At 34.6% G+C, this 22448-nt stretch overlaps 1 protein-coding gene across 5 annotated transcripts in view; it reads right to left on the reverse strand.

Annotated features, from left to right (window-relative positions):
- The window catches only part of LOC132701590 (PH and SEC7 domain-containing protein), a 119570-nt gene that overhangs the window by 36825 nt on the left and 60297 nt on the right, over window positions 1-22448 (reverse strand). For 4 of the 5 annotated variants that reach the window (XR_009618791.1, XM_060669661.1, XM_060669662.1 and 1 more), the window contains exons 6-9: window positions 15250-15497; window positions 7274-7539; window positions 2639-2838; window positions 2394-2587 (exon numbers count right to left, since the gene is read on the reverse strand). Coding sequence is in view for 4 of the 5 variants with exons in the window: in XM_060669661.1 (XP_060525644.1) it covers window positions 2394-2587; window positions 2639-2838; window positions 7274-7539; window positions 15250-15497 (908 nt within the window). In the remaining variant the exon portion in view is untranslated. The remainder of the gene's footprint in view (window positions 1-2393; window positions 2588-2638; window positions 2839-7273; window positions 7540-15249; window positions 15498-22448) is intronic. The other variant, XM_060669664.1, reaches the window with a different exon arrangement.

Below are 22448 nucleotides of genomic sequence, written 5' to 3' on the forward strand. Positions count from 1 at the left end.
AATTGTTTTTGTCGATTTTATATTGAATTTAAGTAACTAATGATTTTAAAAAAATAGGTAGAATAGGATATTATATAGTTTTAGTTAGATTTAAAATAAAATACACGAGTTCTGCAAAAAAGAGTTTCTTTTAATTAGAAAAAACATTTTTTCATTGTCAGCTACCCTGTGTAACATATTTTTGCCTTAGATAGCTCATAATAAAAATTCCCAATTTTAGTTATTAAGTGTAAAAACACATTTTTCCAAAGACCTATTATTTCCGCAAAAAAAAGTTCATTTTTCCCAAAAACTGCTCAAAATTTCGTATGCCATGTAGTAACAAGAAATACTCAAAATAAAGCGAATAATTAGACTTTTTTAAAACATTTCTAGCATTTCATTTAAAAAAATAAAGTTCAACGGAACACCTTGTGCATAAAAAACACTATAAATAGTAGAACACTATAAAAATACTTTTTGTATTTAACTTTTTTCTTCAGTGTCGTATTTATTGAGATAAGGTATAGGATCATCTTAATTGGACCACCCTGTACGTAAGTGTTTTAGCAATTTGTTGCGTTTATAAAAGTTGACGTGTTTCTTCGTTACTGTTGTTCCCATTATTGGGCGGGAAGCAACTAGAATTTATCAAGACGTTTAAAACTTACATGGGTCAGATGAAAATCCGCATTTACCTAAGAAGAGTAGAAAAATCGCAGTATCCATTTCTTCTAAATATTTGGGTTGGTATTATTAAAAAAGAACTACATCGGCTGGAAGCATGCGTCATAGTTAAATTTTGTGAGGAATTATCTGCCCGCCTGTATTAGTGAGAAATAGAATGTGGTTCCAACACGATGATTCGCGCATTTTGCTATTCATGTTAGGCAGTATTTTTGCGAAGCATATGGTTATCGATGGATTGGTCACAGAGGTCCAGTAGCATGGCCACCAAGATCCCCTGACTTGAATACTTCAGACATTTAAGGGAACTTGATTATAAGAAACTGGTACAAAGGCTTGAAGAACTGTTAGAACGCATTTGTTAAAATCCTCGTATTTGTGTCGGGGTAAAAAGATCTTTGCGCCGACAAATGAGGGCATGTAATGAAACTGCAGGTAGCCATTTCCATCATCTACTGCATTTAAATTTACAAACGTTTTGATGATACTTAGTTTAAATTATATTCAATACCGTAAATAACACAACATAAATGCATTTCTAATTAAAGAATTCTAAATCGAGAAACCTTCCAGAGGTAGTTTGTAACCGCGCAAATATTTTTAAAAAAATATTGCAGCAATACCCCATACGCATAAAATTGATCAAACTTCTTTTGTAGTAAAATGTGTAAATTGTTTGAATAACTTTTACGCTCCAAATTTGATTCATCGTTTGTATAAATTTGGAATAAAAATTCCTTAACAAACTGCAGCAACGAAACGAAGCAAAATCGTTTTACGTGAGGGATGTTCCTTCCAGCGATTGCACATGTTTTTGTATATCGTAAGCTTGAACATCTCGAAAAGCTTTTCCTGATACCTGATAACCTTATTGGTTGTTTTTGGTTAGGTTGACGTATCCTATCCTACATATCCTACTTTATTAATTGGAAGGGATATGCAAGACCAGCCACAGATCAAACTTTCGCAGCACTGATTTATAAGGGGTTTATGAGAACATTAACTTTTATAACGGTTTTTATAGTTTTGTAAGAAAATCATCAGTGTTACAAGTTTTGTGAGACGTTACTTTATTTTTAAAACATATGGTGTCGTTACTTCAAGTTTTAAAAAAATGTTTTTGTAGAGTTCTTAAAAACCTTTTTATAAAAATTTTTTTCTTAGGGTTTTATAGCTCACTTCATAAAAACATTTAAATTCAAAGTCCAGTAATAAACTTTTCCATGCAACAGGAGGCTATTATGTTTTTGGGGATACATTTTCTTTAAAACGTCACAAGCTAAAAAAATATTGCCAAAGAATGAAATATAGCAGCAGCCTTTATATAAACTGCATTTAAACTAGTGATAATATAGGTACTATTACTAGGTACTAGGTACTTGAAAGCCCATATAACTATATATTTTTTAAAAAGCGAACATGGTGAACGCATTTTTCTAGATAGCAGTCATTTTTTTTAATGACATAAATGGCTTCATAAAAAAGAAGAAAATATCGCATTTCAAGCAATATTAATTAAAAATATACGATTAAAAAATTTAAATTGCAGAAAGAATCATGACGTAATTTCAGAGTTTCTGAGTTGTTCACTGGATAGCATGAATATCTTGTATAGCAAAACCTAATAGGTGCTTCCAACTAGAACGATCGCCAACGATCAGACGGACGGTCCCGGATGAAATAGAACAATCTAAAATCTCGTTCACGTGATGATTCGATCAACTTACCTTGGGAGTTGAAGGAGCCCGGGTTGCAATCCAAATACCATTTGGAGAAGTGCACCAGCACGCGTTCCCGCTCCTGAGTTTCGCCCGTCAACGAAAACTGCTTAAGAAACTTTCTTAAAGCTATATCCAAGGTGTCGTTCTCAAAATTGAAATATTTGAGGTACTCCTCAGCCACCGCTCTGCTAAAGTCATTGCTGCAAACAAATCGGTTAGTAGAACGCTAATATTTGCTTATCAGTGTCTACTTTTTGCTGAGGTGTCTGGACACGTCCGATTTTTTGAATCCATCGAGACTGTAAAGTCTCTTTGCCAACCTAATGGCGGATGGCATGTCGACCGCCTTGGGAGAGTAATGAAAACTATGCAAACTTTCCACGTCGCTCTCATCTTCGGAAGATAACGGAGAAGATTTCTTCTCCTCGTCCCTTTTGTCTTCATCGACGCACTATAGCATAAACGTAACATTGGAAACACCATCTAAACATTTATAAAGTGACTATAAAAGATCGTACTTTTTTACATTTGCATGACGAGTACATAAATACAAATCAACATTTCTCACGAAACCTACAGACTGAAGGGCAAAACGAAAACCGGAGTTGTTGAGTGTATTAAAAAGGGTACGGGGTACGAGTTCAAATGTACTATTAAAAATAATTATAATTTTATTTTACAATACGTCTACGGATGGAGTACATGAGAAGACAAATAGACTAAAAAGTGAAAGATATGGAAAAGTTTTTCTATATCAAAGTTTTTCCCTTCTGTAAAATACCTCATTATACACCGATCGTGCGAAAAGTATCATTTTACCACGCGAGTTTCGTTTCCCACAAACTTCGGACATTTTCGGGAATATTACCGCACGCACCATGGGCCAGAGTCTACGCAAAATGTTGAAAAATAGCAAAATATAAACGTGAGAAACAATAAACCATTTCTGTGTATAATAATCAAGTAGGCTTTGGAGTACGCCAAAACAGTCGAACCTCTGTAATCAGTTGTCATGGAGTTAAGAATACTCGCTGCAAAATCTGACAAGTTTGTTAGTTATCAGACGTCGCTGTTATATTTTCAAAAAAATTTGGATAAATTTTTGTGTAAATTTAAAAATACTGGTTTTTTTGAGAACCTTAGAGGAAAAGATTTTGCTGGTAAGTTCGCTCTTTATTAACTTAACTTAGATTCTATTTAGCCCTGTTGGTAGCCGAATGCTTTCAATAAGAAAAGGAAGGTGTAGAATTTTTATAAAAATTTTTTTGTTCAGCTTTCCTTGAAATGTCTAAATATTCTCTGTCAAGATATAGATTCCGAATCCTTTATTTAAGCCTAGGTATACTATTCTCTAAAAAAAAATATAAGTAGCTGCTACTTTTTGAGAAAACTATTTATCTCTACTACTAAATTTATTGTCACTCTTATAGAAGATTAGTTTATACACTTATATACGAGTGATTTTTAAAGTACGAGCGTAGCGATTGCATGTTTACAGTTTTGCATTGCACCAACTGTGTGGTCTGTGCTTGCTTGTCCGTTACAACCACCATAAATTACAATTAATAGCGAGACTATACAGGGTGTTTGGATAAAGGTGATAAGCGCATGTATTTCGTTAAAGGTAACTAAGGCGTAGTGGTTTGGTTAGGGAGGAAGCGCAAGAGAAATGGCTGCAAATTAGACTTCGACTGGACACCCTGTACTATAAGAAAGCTAACAGGAACTATTTGTTGCCCTGCAATTAAGTTATGAATACAAAAGTTACTTAAATGAGTTTAATTTCTGTTTTCTTGTTTTTTAATCATTCATTTCTAATTTTGAAGACATGCCAATAATGTAGGCCTTCTTCTATAAGCAAATGAAAGCCATATGAAAGGCTTTTAATAGGGAAAATTCAAAATCTTGCAAACGGCAAGGCTTAGATAGAGGATATTATATATGAAATATATCTAAAGTTCCTATGAATTGAAACATCAGCACCGACAACTCCTGAAAGCAAAACGGAGTGTGTTTAAACATCGAGGTTCATTTATTGAATTAAATAAACATATGCACAGAAAAGTTATAGTATTATAGATATACTTCGTTTCTTCTCGAAAAGATGTGTGCTTAATACTGGTGTGTGAAACTTTGTAGGTTATGTAGTTCTGTTCTAGGTTTTTACAGTTATTTTTAACTTTAAATAACGCCTCACCGGTGCTGGGCCCTCGAAATGTATAGACAATTACGACAATGGGCCTAAAGTTGGTACAGTCGATTTTTTAAAGATTTGGATTTAGAGGGAAAGTGGATTGTGGCAATAAAACGAAATAACTTTACACCTAGTAATATTCAAATGTTGACTACATGTTGTCCAGTGTTATATATTATAATTATAATTATTGTAGGTATCTGAATGTACCTTCAAAGTGATTTAATTCAAAGGGAAACTAAATTTGCAAAGCTAGAAGCTTCTTTGAAAATTTCCAGATTTCAGGTTTCTTTCATTCTTGTTGGTGAAATCCTGCTTTTTATAGGTGCAATTCAAGTAGGCTACCTGGATGTCCTTCATTTTTAAGTAAAGTTGATGTCATTCGTCGACATCTTCAGACCGAAAACGGAGAACAATTGAATGTCGAGAAATAGAAAGCGCTATCGGTAGATGAAAGTTTGGATGTAGCAAATAGGCATAATGCAACAATACAATTTCTAGCTACGTGAAATGAGTGGTCGACAATAAAAGGGAGAAGAAGCTTGAGCCAGTTTTATTGAAATGAACCATCTGAAACATACCCAAATATGAAGTTATCTATGTTTTTGTCACAAAAATTGAAATACAGAAGGGTTTTGGGGAATGTCATTAAAAAAATATTCACAATCAACAAAAAAATATGCCTAAATTAAAGGGATTTTAAACTACAAAACAAATAACGCATTTTTTGGTTCTTTTGTATTTTATAAATAGTACGTACTTACGTTTTAGCTGTAATCGCATTCGTTATTAAAATGTAAATTTTTGAGCAGAAATCAAATTCGTCAGAACAGTTATTGAGCTTTTTATTTAAAGGACCACTATCAAACAAAAACGTATCCTTAAAAACCAAAAGAAATCAAAAATATAAACGATAAAGTTAAATCCCAGGTTAGTTTGTTTACATATTTCGGTCGACCTGGGATGACTCGTAAAGATTTGCAGCATTTCAAAAATCTATGAGTGATTTTAATGTACCAAATTTTGCGGGAACTAAGTTCAATAAAAAGCAAATTCTTAAGAACTTTTGATATGTGGTCAGTAATGTTTTCAATCTAAATAAGGACCACAGTCGCAAGTGTGGAGTTGCTTGAGAAGGTATTTATTTGGGAGGTTGCGGTCAAGTGTATTTTGTACTGGAAGGTGTGATACATCCAATGTGGGAAAGTATTCGAGAAAAGAGCAGGCAGATGTTTTAATTCTGGCTCAGTTGATTCGGGTTGACATAGTTATACGACTTTATAAACAAGAGAGTTGATAACACAGGCCAACAATTTTTAAGTTGATTACGATCTGACATTTGATTCTGTATAATTCAGACCTCCTAAATTTAAATCTGATGAGCATTTTCCTCTGTCAAAAAAGGTTTTTTACCAGCATTAAAATAACTAATAAACGAATTTCACGGTTGTTTTAAATGTTATTTTTAGTAGTACAAGAACAAAAACCGAATTAAAAAAATCAAAATAAAATGACAAAGACTCAAACAATGGTTAAGACCATTTGTTTTCGCAACATTTCGCCCTTTTGACCGAGAAACTCCGTTTAGTGATTTTTTTAACGACTAACAGTGATCTGCCATCATTGCAACGTATCTTGGTGGAACGTCTCATTTTGCTCCTCACTCACGACACCAATATTTTCAAGTAGTCCAGATGTGAGCGTAAAAAGTGCAGTAAATAAAAATCATGCAACCTTTTCAGATTCGATAATGGTATTCACGAAGTCTTCATCTTTCATTAATCACCTTATCTGAGGACCTACAAAAATTCCTTCCTTTAATTCTGCATCTGAGACAGCGGAAATTTTTCCACATAGGTATTGAAAACATGCTTCGCCTTGATTTAAAAATTTTTCGTGATTCAATCGTGAAGAATATTTTTTGATCCTTGATCTCTTTGATTATTTTGACTATTATTATTATTATTTTTTAAACAGAGGCGTAATTTTGGGTGTACAAAACGTATCTGGAATATTTTTAGTTTTGGCATTTTAAAAAGAAATTTGCATAATGCTCACTAACCTGACCAAACGACTACCTACAACAAACGCAATTACAGGATAAAGAGGCTTTCTTGATGTTTTGACTACATCGTTGGGAATGCCATATATATATTTTATATAGCTCCAATTTTTAGAATGTTGTTACGTTATTAATACAATAAATATGACGCCTCAAAAATTAATTAAAAAATGTTGCCTGATAGAGACAAAAAAACATAACTTTTCTATTAGTTTAGTCCTTATAACTCCAAATGTATGAAAAAATGCCAAATCACAAAATCTTTGTTGGCGTGTGTAACCGATGACTTGTGGGCCGCATAGTGATGTGACTATGTACTAATGTGTCTGTGTGTGTAGGTTTTTTGTAAACTGTGTATAGAGATAAAATGGTTAAGAAAATCTCAGAGGGGTCATCAACGTGGCGTCTCCATGAAACGCGGAGCGTTTCTTGTTTGGTGTTTGTATGTACCATTTATAGCTGTAACCAATATGCATTCTTTGAAGTTTTAAAAGTTATTTATGTTAAACTGTTAGTTGGGTCTTCTGGTAGCGGATAAAATAACTTTTGTTGTTTTTGTTGAAAGCAATGTTAGATACCACAGTTGTCAGTTTTAATTAATTAATCAATCAATACACTGAGCTCACTAACCTGTTGGGCTTCCAAATGCGCATCGCCTAAAGTCTGTGCGCCGAGAAATTGTTTTTTCTCAGGCCCCCTCACCTGTATCACGATTCTGTGATCTCCGCTGGCGGAGACTGACCCGGTATCCGCCGAGGAGTATCGTTGTCTGTTTCTCGGTTCTGACACCAAGAGAGTACTGTCGCTGTCGCTGTGATCGCTGACCTCCATGACGCAATCCTGGATACCGACAATATCATCGTCGTGGTAGTCCGGACTCGAAATGTTCGATATAGCTTCAAAAAGTAAGAAAACATGAAAACAATATAAATATATACAGGGTGTTGTTATTGAAATGACATAAAAGTAGTTCGAAAAATAGACGGATGTATTCCAGCACAATTCAACAAAATACAACTAGACTAACTAAACTTAAAATTTCCAGAAAAATATCAGTTGACCATTACGAATAACACAGGTCTTGTTTTTCATATTGGAGAAAATTCTAATATCTTGTAACTAAAAGGCTATATAAACAGAACAATATAATAATGAACTTTTATTCATTCAATTTGATTTTTAATACTACATTTTTGTTGTATTTTAACACAAATTACAGTTCTGCAGTTGGTGAACATTGTTCTGATAAGAGAGAGAGCCTTTTGAGGTTTTTTTGAAATGTGACAAAGCTTTTTGCTTAAGTGAATCGGAATGGTTACTGTACACTTTACTGATTTCAAACGAAAATGATGTTTTACAAAATTTATGAAAAAGTCTTATTGGCGGAGTTTTTTTTTTTACTTTTGAAAGAACGATTATTTGATCAATCAACAATACTAGATATATCGTCGCTGATCATAGCCATGGTCAATAAATAGTTCGCTGGTGAAAATATATATTTAATTCAGTATCACATGCACAATATCCTGGTTTGCAATATCTAATAAGTGAGTTCAGTTTATACGTGTAAAAAATAAGGAGAGGTCCTAAAATTGATCCCTGGGCTATTCCGGATATAATATCTCTAGAATGCGAAAGATATTTGACTACCTGGGTTCTTCCCCACCAAAAAACTATGACCAAGATTCAAATCGTATCAAAAGCTTTATAAAGTGTAATAACACAAGCGCTGTAAGTTGTATTAGATCTACTGCTTTACATATATAATTGGTCATATTTAAAAGTGGTAAAATATCCTTGGTTTCCAAAAATTTTCGACCTTGCAAAATACCCAATTTTATAGTTTCCTGACAAGATAAAAAAATTGTTTATTGAATTGACATCAGATAAATGCTACTGTATTACAGTTCCCCTTTTTCCGATATTAAGTGACTTCAGAGTTGCCCACGTTTGCTTAACTCCCTCGCATCTTATGCTCGAAATATGCCTTTTTCTCATGTCTACAGGCTATAGTTGTAGAATTGCGTAATATTTTATAGTACTCACGCTCGGCTTCTCTTCTAAATCTCTTCCACTTTGACTTAGCCTTATCTGTCAAGGTCATCAAATATCGCAAATTGTTAGTAAGCCGCGGCTTGTATGGTTTATGCTTTTTAATTATGCATGTTTATCCGGTAAAGAAGTCTATCTTTCCATTTGGATCAGGAATGTTGTAAACTTGATCAAACACTGTTGCCCTAAGTTCAAGGAAAAAATGTTCTTCATTCATATTATTAAAATCTCTGATTAGCTTCAATGTAGAAGTGTTGTTATTTTTCTCCAATTTTAGAGAACAGAAAATTAAATCATCATCCGATAAATGATCCGCTGATATCACCCCCGATTTTTTAATTAAATTTGTATTTGAAACTAAAATACAATCCAACAATACAACATTTAGTCTAGTCTGCACGCGTAGGCTTATTGAATATTTGCTTCATTGCTTCAGGATTCAAGAACAGAATTGAATTTGTACAAAGGATCATTGTGTGTAAGAAAATCAACATTGAAGTCACCGAAGCAAAAACTTCATCCACAGCATTTTTTTATTTTAAACTTTATACTTATCTGTACAACAAAAAAATTGAATTGTATTTTTAAGATATATACAGACACCAGCCCCTCTGCGAGTTTGGAAGTCCAAGTCATCATTCGCTCTTTCATTATTTAACCAGGGCTCAGTTATGCAGGACATATCGTAACCGTTATATTAAATGACATCTGTCAAATCTATAAAATTGGGAAACATTGACTTAATATCAATATGACCAAATAAATAATTTTTATTATCCACAATTCAATAATTTCCGTGTCTTTAATTACGGGACCTACAAAATAAGAAAAAACTAAGAAATATAAACATTACGAGCATGAAATTTTATTCACAAACAGGAAAAAAATCAATCAATTAATTGTATTTTTAGGATGTATACAGACGCCACTCCTTCTGCGAGTTCAAGCGAATAAAGATGATATAGATCAATTGAAATTTTCATCATTTAGCCAGGACTCAGTTATGCAGGACCTATCGTAATCGTTATATTTAATGACATCTTTCAAACCTACTTGGGAAACAGTGATCTAATATTAATATGACCAAATCAAATATTTTAATTCGTCATAATCCAATAATTTCTTTGTCTTTAATTACAGGACCTACAAAATAAAATAAAAACTAAATATTATGCATATGAAATTTCAATCACAAACCGGGAAACAAATTATGAACGAAATAAGGACGATTAAATTCAATATAAGGTCATCAGTCACTTGGCCATAGAAATTTATTTTTGAATTTATACTTTATCCTTCCTTCCGATGCGCGTTTTTGGACTGTTGATGCTCTTCCTTTTTCTTCTGACTTGCGGCTTTCTGTTTTGAGATCTTGCCGGTACTTTCTGTGAGACCTCAGTTTCTTCTGTATCAGAGTCAGTAAAACTTGACTGTATTTCTGACTCCAAAGATTGGCCAATTGCATAACCGAATACAAAACGTCGCCAATTCTTAAACTACCTTTCGTAATTTTTGCCTCAAGAATTTGTTCCTGAGATGCCCAAGGTGGTCACACCGTTCCATGCACATGCGGTAAAGAATACATTGGAGACACCGGACGAAAAATATCAACCAGGCTCAAAGAACATGAAAGAGCCTTAAGACTAAGACAAATAAACTCATCAGCAGTTGCCGAACACAATCACAAACCCGGTCTTAAAATTTTATTCGATAAAACTAAAATTTATGAATGTAATCAATTTTTCTACCAACGAAAAATCCGAGAGTCTATAGAAATCGATAAGCAACCTAGCAATCTTACCCACGACTCAGGTCTTTACCTATCACGAATATGGGAATCAGTCGTCCGAGACAGTGTTTATGCCCCTTATTTAGCTCCGTCCCCCTCAAACAATATATAACAAGGTACAGAGTAAAATGCGAGCCAGATTCAAGCCCTGAAGAAGCCAACAGGATTGGCGAAACCTTAGCAAGTCGAGATTCTGAAAGAATTCCGATTGGCAACACACCAGCTTGTGCTATGTCCGCACCATGTAGCAAAATCATGTGGATACAAATAAATCTTAGCAATTTCATTAGAAAATTTCCGGAAGACTTCAACGTCAATTGCGTAACCACATGACATCGTTTTCGGCGAGCCTCCCGTCAGCCCTTTATCGATACCTGTGATGATGCTAAACTGACATTCTGACCATATTTAACTCAACTATCTGTTGGAAAAATGTTTCATATTTGTTCATTGACTTTCTCGATCTCCTGTTTGAGAAAAGGTATATTTTCTTTAGTAAATAGGAGTCTAATTGGCCAACAAAATCTTGTTGAAGTTGGACGAGGATTCTGCCTAGCAGCTATAGCATCCCCAACATTCATGTGTAACAGAACCAGACAAACCGCATACATACATATATTCGTCGGTCTTTGTTTAATTATTTTCTATGAATTTCTGTATATATGTCGCGTAATCGGAACTTCCATCACAACCCGGCGTTATTTTGCTATTTTTAATGGAGTAGTCAATTTGAGGTGTTCCATTACATCTTCCTGAACTTCAATAATTCTTCAGACAGTATGATCGACGAGGCCTTCTAACGTTACTTCGGCAGAAACGTCTGTTACAGAAACGAATGACTCATCGGGATAGCTTTTGTTTTTACCTTCTTTCAGAACTGCAGCAGCATTGCGCTTACCCGACTTATACAAACTTCAATGTGTAGCAAGGATTAACTCTTCGGTTGTGTGTTGCTTGACGAGAGGATTTCCTTTGAAAAGTTTCAATTGTTTCCTTAAGTCAATGAAATTCTTCGAAGTTCTCCCAAGCTTCGATGGTCCCAGTTTCAGTCAAGCTCTGAAGAAGTCAACAGGATGATTGGCGAAACGTCGGCAATTTCGACTTAGCAAAAACCGACGCAGGAGGAATCCAGAAGTTTTGCAAAAAGTATTAAAGTTAATATTATTTAAATTACCAAAGCAAGTTTTGAATTATCACTTGCACAAAGAAATCAATTGTTTTAAACTGATGATAGATATGGGATTAATTCTGTGCGAGCTCCAACAAGTTATAATTCGCCAAGTTTAAATTTATTTTTTTCGATTATTTGACGGTTAATCGTTTTGATTTGACTGACGTTAGGCGAGCTGATTATTTCAGGTTAATTGCCACATGTAATGTTAGGCAAATTAACCGATTCAATTTTTGTGTTTTTGCGCACTAATTCTGCACCCTAATTACCCACTGTGGAACGGTTCGCGAGGAATTGAATTTCGAGATTGGAGCAGATTTCTAGTGGCCGTTTTTTTTGTGGAGGGAATGTACTAAAGGGCAAATTCTCGAAAACGCTGTGTTTTTCCGCATTCCATCACCCTGTCCTATGATTTAAAAAAAAGTAACGAAACTAGAGTAATTAAAAATTATGGCGAGATTATAGGCTGTAACTAGAGCCCCCTGATAAAATAAAAATTAATCTAATCGCATTCGTCATCTCGTGAAACTCGAATCCAAGTTTTCAAATCGTTATTTCAAAAACAGAAAAATACCAATTTCAAGAACTAAACTCATCTATTACAATTACAAATCTACGGTTTTCTAATGTTAATATGTTAACAGTAAGTTTTTCAATTTGCAAAGTTTCTTCTCAAAAATTTCTTAAAGTATTATGTATTAAGTGTCGCGATAGTTACTGGAAGCCACTCATTGTACCTATGAAAATAGATTAAGCCTTTATCAACATCAACAAGGTTAGAAACATGCTCTTTGTACAAATATTAAAAAACTAAACGATTTCCCAACAAAATTTTCATTTTTTCATAAAGGGCAGTACTACAAGGCAAAGAATTTACATACGCGTTGATTCTATTTTGATTAAAACTAAAAAGGTTGTGCGATAACTCGTTTGTTGACGTTGTGACTCGGAGTTTATTTAGGATTATCAACGACACTGTTTAATCGCAATATCGTACAATATAATGTAAGCAAAGTTACCAAAATTAAAGAAAATCTGAAACCATAAACATTGTTGAATCATGTGCGGTGTGTAGAAATTTTTAATGTATCATTTCTCGACAATAGCGATCCACGAATCAGTACAATGATGAAAGATGTCCTCTCCATAAATGCATGATTTTTCAAAGAAACTTCCACAGGCTACTGCAATACTATTTAAAAAACGTCTGCATTCCTCCTGCGGCGTTGACGCCCCTCCTTTAACTCCACCCCCTCAAACAATATCTAAGCAGGTACAGAATAGAATTAGAGCCAGTTTTATACACACCAGCAAGTTCGATACATCAACAATCAACGCAGAAGGAATCCAGAAATTTTGTTAATGGTATACGATAATGCTAATATTTTTTACACAGCATTGAATTTCGAACTATTAAAATGAAAAATTACAGAGTGTTCCACTTGAAAAAAAAATCACCAATCAAATTTGTCAAAATGGTACACTCTGTACACCTTTACTAAATGTATTCAAGAACGGCTTTAGATAGCTTCGTGGTAATAGTATATTATGCAACAAGCGCGGTAAACAGCATTTGACTCACGAGTTTATTTGACACGAACGGAGCGAGTGCTTAATAAACGAGTCAGTTAAAAAGTTTACCAAACGTGTTGCACACTATACTTTTTCTAGGACCGTTAGTTTTTCGGTACATTTCCGCAAAACAACATCAATACATTCACTGACATGACTGTCAGAATTGATAAACGTCAAAATTCAAAGCGTGGGAAATATCTCCGAAAACATCCGATTGCTTCCAAATCCGTGATGTAAAATCCCGGAAATGTCCGAAGTGGCTCGGATTCATGGGAAACGAAACTGACGTGGTAAAATGACGCTTCCCGCACGCTAGATCGGTGGGTAATTAGGTAGAGTAGAAAAAAGGTATTCCCTGATTGATTGATATTGAGTAATTTCATGTTAAAAAAAGTGCTGCCTGAAATATTTTACAGAAAATATCAAATACCTCAGAAACTGCTTATTTTAGATATGGGGAAACCTAAAAAAATTTCAGAATTTTATTTAGAATAAAGAAATACAGTAACATCCAAACATAAGAAAACAAATACTGTAAATTTAAAAGATGCACTAGCTACTCATTCAGAATATAAAATCAGTCCTTGACATAAGTCTATATAGCGGGTGACACAAGAAAGTGGGAACACTCTTTTAAACGGCTTAAGATAACGATTTAAAATTTGGAAGGGTTAATATAGGGTGAATGTCCAATTTTTTACAAATATGTAGTCAATGGTTGCACTGTCGGTTTGAGTGAAAACGACAGTAACTTTCAAATTTTAAATGGTAAAACCTATATTTTCTTGCATTTTTGGATTTAGGAGATCGTTCTACGTAGGATAGGATGGTTTTTCTCGTCTTTTTTTTAATTTTTATTTAATTTTTAAAATTGTGTTAGTGGATCACCTGATCATGGGAAAAACTGTAAATAAAACGTTTCTTTACTTGTTTTATGGCAAATAGCATTTAATGTAATGAACTGAATTTTTTAGGATAACCTAGTTTTTTCAAATGGCACCGTAGTCGGAACAAAAACTTTTTTTGACACCAAAATTTTCAAAATCCGTTAAAAAATAAGCTCACAGGAAGGAAAAAGCCAGATAAGTAAATACATTTTTATAAAAACAAAATATTACGTAGGTGGCTTTGCTTATATTCATTATTAATTGTCAAGCTGGTAAGATTAAAAATGCAGAAGAAACTCTCGACAAGCTCATGCGGTGGAAAGAAAAAAACAGATAGTATTTAAAAAAAAATTCAAGAGTGTTTCTTCTTAGATTCAACGATCAGAATTTTTTGTTGAAAGTGTTTTATTATATTAACATACGGGGATAAAGTCAAAAACTAACATAAGTATTGTATGTATACATACGTTATAAGCTACAAGCCCTTTTTACCGGAAACTCAGAAGAACAAGAGTATAGAATTTTTTTCTTTTCAAATCTGTTAGTGTTTGATTTTGATACTTTGAAAAACTGTTAGAAATAATGTCAGTAGAACCGATTTGAATACCACGTGTGTTACTGTAACTCAAGTTCAATAAACAATGAAAGTACGAGAAATCAATGTCAACGTTCGTTGTGTACCGTGTGTCAAAAATTTATCACCACCATGGAAGTGTAATGGCAGTTGTTCAATCAATAGATGATGGATTTAACAAATCAGCAACAAAGTCTGGAATTTGGCAAAAATATTTTCGTATTGGCTGCTAATAACGACAAAAAATATCACTTAGAACGGCATCTTCCAATATATCCACACACAAGGATTTATTTCTATTACTATTATTTATTTATATTTCTGATGATTTCTGATTAAATGAAAAATCCAAATTAGTTCCGGCCATCTAGAAATATTCAGAACAAGTGTTGTACATTAAAAGTTGCGATAGTTTTGCTTATTTTGCAGTGCCATATAATTGTAGAAAATACATTTTTCGGGTTTGGGAAATCTCTGGCTCAAAACTAGATTGGCATTTTTTTCGGCATTGTGCGTAACATATACATTAGAAGTTTTTATTCAACAAAAAATGTTTACCTTCCGAGACGCTGAAGTCGTGTTGATGTTGCTGGTGCGGCCCATTGGAAAGGGGGTACGGGAAGCGACGCGAGCCAGAATGACTCGACATCACCGAGGAAGACACTGAAGTGGGTGAGTTAGGTGAGCCCGAGAGCAATGGGCTCGACGACGCTGACGTGTTGCTGTGCGATGAGCTGCTGCCATTAGATAACGTGTGACCCAACTTCTGAAGCTCGGACACTGGCGCGTTGTAGGTCCATACAATTCTGAAATAATGTTTCTCTAAACAAATTTTGGAATTTTTAAAACGCAGTTTGTACCGCAAAAAAATGATTACTGGTAAAAGTAAACCATAGAAAATTTTACTTTTTATAAAACTTCTGGATTCCTCCTGCGTCGGTTTTTGTTGATAGAATTTTAGTTTTTAGTTTAGCAGTTTCAGTCAACCGACGCAGGAGCAATCCAGAAGTTTTATAAGTATTACAGTAGCCTGTGGAAGTTTCTTTGAAAAATTAACAAGCCTTTATGGAGAGCACATCAAGAGGAAAAGCTTAAAGTTAGAAGATCACCGACTGAAACTGGTAAGATTAATCTGTATACTGACTTTTTGTTACGTTGTAGAGACTATAACGTCAGCCCCAATTTTCTTACTTAATAGACTCTTCTGTCTCGACATCTTGAAATTACTTCCATCTTGTCTCCATCTGATTTCGATACCCTTTCAAACATGATTCATTACAAAGCTTTAAAGCTCCGTTTGTCTTCTACCCAGAATCACATTCAGAAATTTTTAAAACATAACGTCAACACTACGAAAAAAATCAAAGTCTTCTCAACTACCAAACACTGTGATAAATGTATCACGCACCAACTTTCGGAAACGGAAAAATCAATTCTTTCAAAAAGTTCCAACTTTGTCCTTGCCCCTGGTATTATTCCAAAAGAGGAAATAATTTCAAATGTCGAATCTATATTAAATAAACTACCATCTCAAACAGCTAAGGAAATTCGAATTGAAACCACAAAAATCCTCAAAAAATCAAATATTGCAAAGCCTGAACTTCTTCTTCTTCTTAAAGTGCCGGTCCTCTGTGGACGTTGGCTATCACGTTGGTCCATATTACTTTGTTTACTGCGGATCTGAATAGGGCTGTTGATGTCATTCCAGTCCATGCACGTAGGTTGCGCAGCCACGATATTCGTCTGCGTCCTGCCGATCGTCGACCCTCTATTTTCCCTTGTAAGATGAGTTGGAGTAACTGGTATTTCTCATTGCGCATAATGTGTCCAAAGTATTCCAGTTTTCTGCGTTTGATGTTTGCTAGGAATTCCATTTCTCCTCCGATGCGCTCAATGACCGTTTTATTTGTCACATGATGTACCCACGAAATTCTGAGGATGCGGCGGTAGCACCACATCTCGAAGGCATCTATACGTTTGCACGAGGCATCGGTAAGGGTCCATGCTTCTGTTCCATAAAGGAGGACCGAGAGAACATAACAGTTCAGGACCCTTATTCTAGTGCGGACGCTGAGGGATAGGTTACAGAGTATGTTTCTCATTTTGTTAAATGTGCTTCTTGCTTTTTCGATTCGGCACTTTATTTCTCGAGAGTGGTCCCAATCTTTGTTCAAAGTACAGCCCAGGTCTCTGCTGTTTTGATGGCTTCGTTGTTTGCAGTAAACTGTAGGTTTCCAATATCGTTTTTACTGATAATTAATATTTTTGTTTTTTTACAGTTTATCTTCATACCGTATCCTTCGCATGCAGTCGCCACTCGGTCCACAAGTCTCTGAAGCCCCTCGGCAGTGTCGGCCACAAGAACGGTATCATCCGCATATCTCAAGTTGTTTATAATTCGACCATTTACTACAAGTCCGTCCTCAGTATCATCCAATGCTTCCTTGAATAGATGTTCTGAATACACGTTAAACAGGAGAGGCGACAGTATGCAGCCCTGGCGCACTCCCCTTCCAACGCTAAATTCTGCTGACGTTGTGTTTTCTACTCGAACCATAGCCTTTTGTTGTAAGTATAGTTTTGCTAGGATCTCCGTGTCTCTGTTGTCCATTCCTGATTCTCGTAGCACTGCGATGAGCTTATCGTGCCGAACCCTGTCGAAAGCCCTCTCGAAGTCTATGAAACAAGTAAAAACGTCTGTATTGACGTCCCGTGCTCGTTGGATCAGCACTTGTATGGCGAACAAGGCTTCTCTAGTGCCAAGTCCTCTCCTGAAGCCAAACTGATTAGCACTTATGTTCTCGTCGAGTCGTTTGTAAATTCGTGCTTGTATTATATTGAGGAAGGCCTTTAAAGCATGACTCATCAGGCGGGATAAATGTTGACATCAGCCAATCTTTTGGCAGTTGGCCATCTATATAGATTTTGTTAAAAAGGGTGGTTATCAGTTTTATTTGTTCGGAGTCCAGTAGCTTCAGGACTTCTCCATGTATTTGATCTGGCCCAGGGCTTTTGTTGTTTTTTAACCTTTTGATAGCTGCTTCCACTTCTTCTTGTGTGATGGTAGGTCCTTCAGTGTTAACCGTTGCAGCCACATTGTCTACGTTTTCCTCTCCAAAGAGTTTCTGCATATATTCTTTCCATCTTGCTAGTTTTTTGTCGACTTCGGTGATGGTGTTGTTGTCTGAGTCGAGGAGAACTCCTGTATTCCGTCTTTGGAATCGTCCTGCTGCTTCTTTTATTTTCTTGTGGAGGTTAAAACTATCGTGTTTTGCCTGCAGTATCTCAATTTCAGCACATTTTTCTTGCAGCCACTGTTCCTTGGTCTCTTTGATCTTTCTCAGAACTCTCCGATGCACTTCTCGGTATAAGCCTGAACGCATTGCCCTAAAATCTCTAAAATCTAACCCAGACATCGTAGTCCTAAAAGCAGATAAAGGAAATGTGGTCATGAACACAGATGAATATCAGGACAAGATTCAAGATATTCTTACAGACGCACCATATCGTCAACTTAAAAAAGATCCTATGTCATCAATGGAACGCAACCTTAAATCTGGTAGTAAGACTTCTTCTCTATCAGACTCCGTGAAAAAATCTGTCACCCCTCATGACTCCAAAATTCTTCGTCTCTACGGACTCCCAAAGATTAACAAACCAGGAATTACCTTTCAATTTTCGATTTTTTATTTTTGACCAAGATTTGAAGCTCCGTGCGACGTTGAGATCAAAACATACCAATCTTAAAAGTGTGAATTAACTACTAAAACCACAAGCGTTGGTTAGTTTGGTTAAAAGAATTATCACATGCAAGAATTTTACTTTTATGGAATAAAATTTTATATCCGGTTTCGTGATTTTCTTCGACAACTGCTGATGAGTTTAGTTGTCTTAGTATTAAGACTCTTTCATGTTCTTTGAGCCTAGTTGATATTTTTCGTCGACTTTCGCCAATGTACTCTTTACCGCATATGGATATATGAGATGCCCAGGTGTTTACAGCATTCCATGCACATGCGGCAAAGAATGCATTGCAGAAACCGGAAGAAAAATATCAACTGGGCTCAAAAAACATGAAAAAGCTTTAAGACTAAGACAAATAAACTCATCAGCAGTGGCGGAACACAATCATGAAACCGGACATAAAATTTTATTCGATAAAACAAAAATTCTTGCAAGTAATCAATTCTTCAACCAACAAAAAACAAGAGAACAATCTTAACCTCAGGTCTTTACCTGTCAGCAATATCAGAATCAGTCATCCGAGACAGTGTTTATGCCCCTCATTTAGCTCCACTCCCCTAAAACGATATGTAAGCAGGTACAAAGTAAAATGCGAACCAGTTTCAGTCATCTCTGAAGAAGCCAACAGAATGATTGGCGAAACTTTAGCAATTTCGACTCATCAAGAATCGACGCAGGAAGAATCCAGAAGTTTTGGAAAAAGTGTTGAAATTAAAGTTGTTTATTTTAAAATTTTTGGTTTATTTACCTTTACCTTTAACAATAAAATGATGAGATATGAAATATGGTTAGAATATTCACAAGAAACCAATTGAAAAAGAAATTGACACCAATGTGTATATGAATTTTTAGTCCAAAAAATTACAATTTCTGTCTCTGTATATATATTTAATTTTTAACACACCTATATTTTGTCTTCTAAACTAGAATGTATTACATCTTATTCTTAACATAACTTATACAATATAAATAAACATAGTAGAACAGTAGAAAAAATCCATGAAGATATTATTGACCAGATTGTCAATTTAAATAGGTCGTAGTGCGCCGGTTCCAATTTTCTGTATCATTAAAAATCTTTAACTAATAAGTGCTTACTGCTGTAGGTCTGTAAAGAATCGAAAAATCCACAAAATCACTGTTTTCAATGTTCGATTGCTTTCATCCCCTAAACTTCCAATTTACAATTCAATTTCTTTTTCAAAGAAACTTCCACAGGCTATTGTAATACTTTTTACAAAACTTTTGGATTCCTCCTGCGTCGGTTTTTGCTGAGTAGAACTTGCTGACGTTTCGCCAATCATACTGTTGGCTTCTTCAGAGCTTGACTAAAAACAATTCCATGTCCAAACAGTCAAACATATCTCGTCGTATTAATTTATCATATTCTAAGAAATGACATAATCGAAAAAACAGTCAAAACAGTGGCATAATCGGCCGTTAGTATTGATGTAAACAGCTTAAACCACTTTTAATAATACACAAATTGTAACGGGCATTGAGACCAAAACAAATTGATTTTTGAAAAAGTCAATTAATTTAGGTACTTAAAAAAAATATCACTAAACGCACGATCACACCATCGACCTACTTGATGGCAAGCATATATATCTGCAACTACCGTAATTTCCCCTTTTTTTATATAATAATATAATGGTTTAGGTTGACTCCGTTTAATTCAGACTTGAATTAAAAGGCGCCTTAATAGATTTATAACTATTATTTATTTAGAGTTGAAAAGCTCATTGCAAAACATAATATGTTTTTACCAAACCAAAACCAAACAGTAAAAAGCAATTAATTAAGAATGCCGTTTTCTTGAAGCAAATAAATATTTGTTATATTTATTTACATATAGTTTTTGAAATGAGCGTTTCAGATATTCCAGATGAATTAGGTTTTATCTAAGTCAACTTAATAATGCGAAATAGTTATTTCACAAGGGCTCAAGAATTTTTTGCTCTATCGAAACTTGGTTTCGGCGTTTTTTCGAGACGGTGAATACGATTGCATTGTAGTCTTACACATAAATAAATAAAGCTCTAGTTACACCATACAATTTCGCTATTTGATGCCATGGCATGATTTTTAGTAAGAATCGTATCCTACATTTATTTCGATAAAACTTACCGTTTCTGAGACATTTCATTGCAATACACTCTTCGTCACAAAAAGCTGCCAATAAGAATTGGTCCCAATTTGAAAATTGATTTCCTCTCGAACCGTTCGCGTTCATTCGATTTTGAATATCTTTTTTAATGATTTTACGGCAACAATGCTATGTTAGCGTTAGAATAAACTGACAGTGACATTCGGAAAAGTAATGATCTTATAAATTCTGATTCAAATAACTATAACATTGCTACGGAACATCTACTCTAAACTAATACTACTAAATCAGTTGCTGTAATTTTCGGAAACGATGTTTAACTTGAAAATTCAAAAAAAATGCTGTTGTTAACAATTAATGATACTCCCCTGCAATTTCGAATTCCAATAAAAGCCTGAGTTTATTCTTGGATTCTAAAACTTCGTTTCTGTCAGCATGTAACTAAAAAACTGAAAATGCTTATGGTACTTTAAAACTAATTTATTCTTATAGATACTACTTATCACCAGCGACCAAGAAGCTGAGACCAATACAAAAAACTCCAAAACTCATGCTTGAAGTTGATTTATGGAATTCCAAGACGACAAAGAAATTCAAATTTTCTCCGAACTACTGGTTGGCTCAAAATGCATAATACATTCATGCATATGGCGTTTTTTTATTTCAAGATCATTAAGAATAATTCACTTAGCTTTCTTTCTGTTTCAATAAAATTTCCTTTAGAGCAAACGTCCATGGGCTTAATTTGTTGACTGTACCCCAGCAGTATTTAAAGAGTCATATTCTTACAATGTTGCTTCACAAGTTAACTCTCTGGACTGGTCTGGTCTCGGTAGTGCCTACCATGCATTCAGAGCTAAACTTAAATTTAGTCTTAAATGTAAACAGTAGTGTGACTTGCAATACTTATTCATTTTGGTCCAATTTTCATATTCTTCTCCTTATTCCTACCTTTTCCTTTGTTTATTTACTTCCTATATAAGGCTTATTCTTTGGTATATGGAAAAATGATTTTTCTTTAATATTAGGCTTTAACAGTATCTGGGTTTTTCCGGATGGCTGCGATTTATTTCAAGCATTTTGTTACATATTTTCCTAATTTACTTCGCGATTTTTTATTAAAGCATAATTTCATGATTTCTCTCTAGGGCATATTAACCAATTGTAGTTATTTTTTATTCCGTTTTAAAATAACGGCAAAATATCTTTTATTTGTAACGCTAATATCAACGTGAATGTGTTAATTTCTATTCCATAGACTGCTTATTCTTAATAAACTGCTTTTTAGCCAGCGATTTAATTGAAATAAAAATATAACAATGTAAATTTTTCAAAGAAAGTTCCACAGGCTACTGTAATCCTTTTTACAAAACTACTGAATTCCTCCTCCATCTGAGTCGAACCTCCTGACGTTTCGCCAATCATCGTGTTGGCTTCGTCAGAGTTTGACTGAAACTGGCTCGCATTTTACTCTGTACCTGCTTATATATTGTTTGATGGGGGCGTAGCTAAATGAGGGGCATAACTACCATGGTGACAGGTAAAGACCTGAGCCGCGGTTAAGATTGTTAGGTTGTTTATGGATTTCTATAGACTCTCGGATTTTTCGTTGGTGGAAGAATTGATTATATGCAAGAATTTTAGTTTTATCGAATAAAATTTTATGTCCAGTTTGGTGATTGTCTTCGGCAACTGCTGATGAGCTTATGTCTTAGTCTTACGGGTCTTTCATGTTCTTTGGACGTAGTTGATATTTTTCGTCCGGTCTCTCCAATGTATTCTTTGCCGCATATGGCATCTCAAAAGGAATTTTATCTTTGATAGATCGAAGATGTTAAGTGAGTTAGGACAAGTGGTACATCTGGTATTGACGTTATATTTCTTTAGAACTTTTGATATGTGG

The sequence above is a fragment of the Cylas formicarius genome, unplaced genomic scaffold (genome assembly GCF_029955315.1).
Source record: "Cylas formicarius isolate icCylForm1 unplaced genomic scaffold, icCylForm1.1 PGA_scaffold_4__25_contigs__length_36172078, whole genome shotgun sequence".
Lineage (NCBI taxonomy): Eukaryota > Metazoa > Arthropoda > Insecta > Coleoptera > Brentidae > Cylas > Cylas formicarius.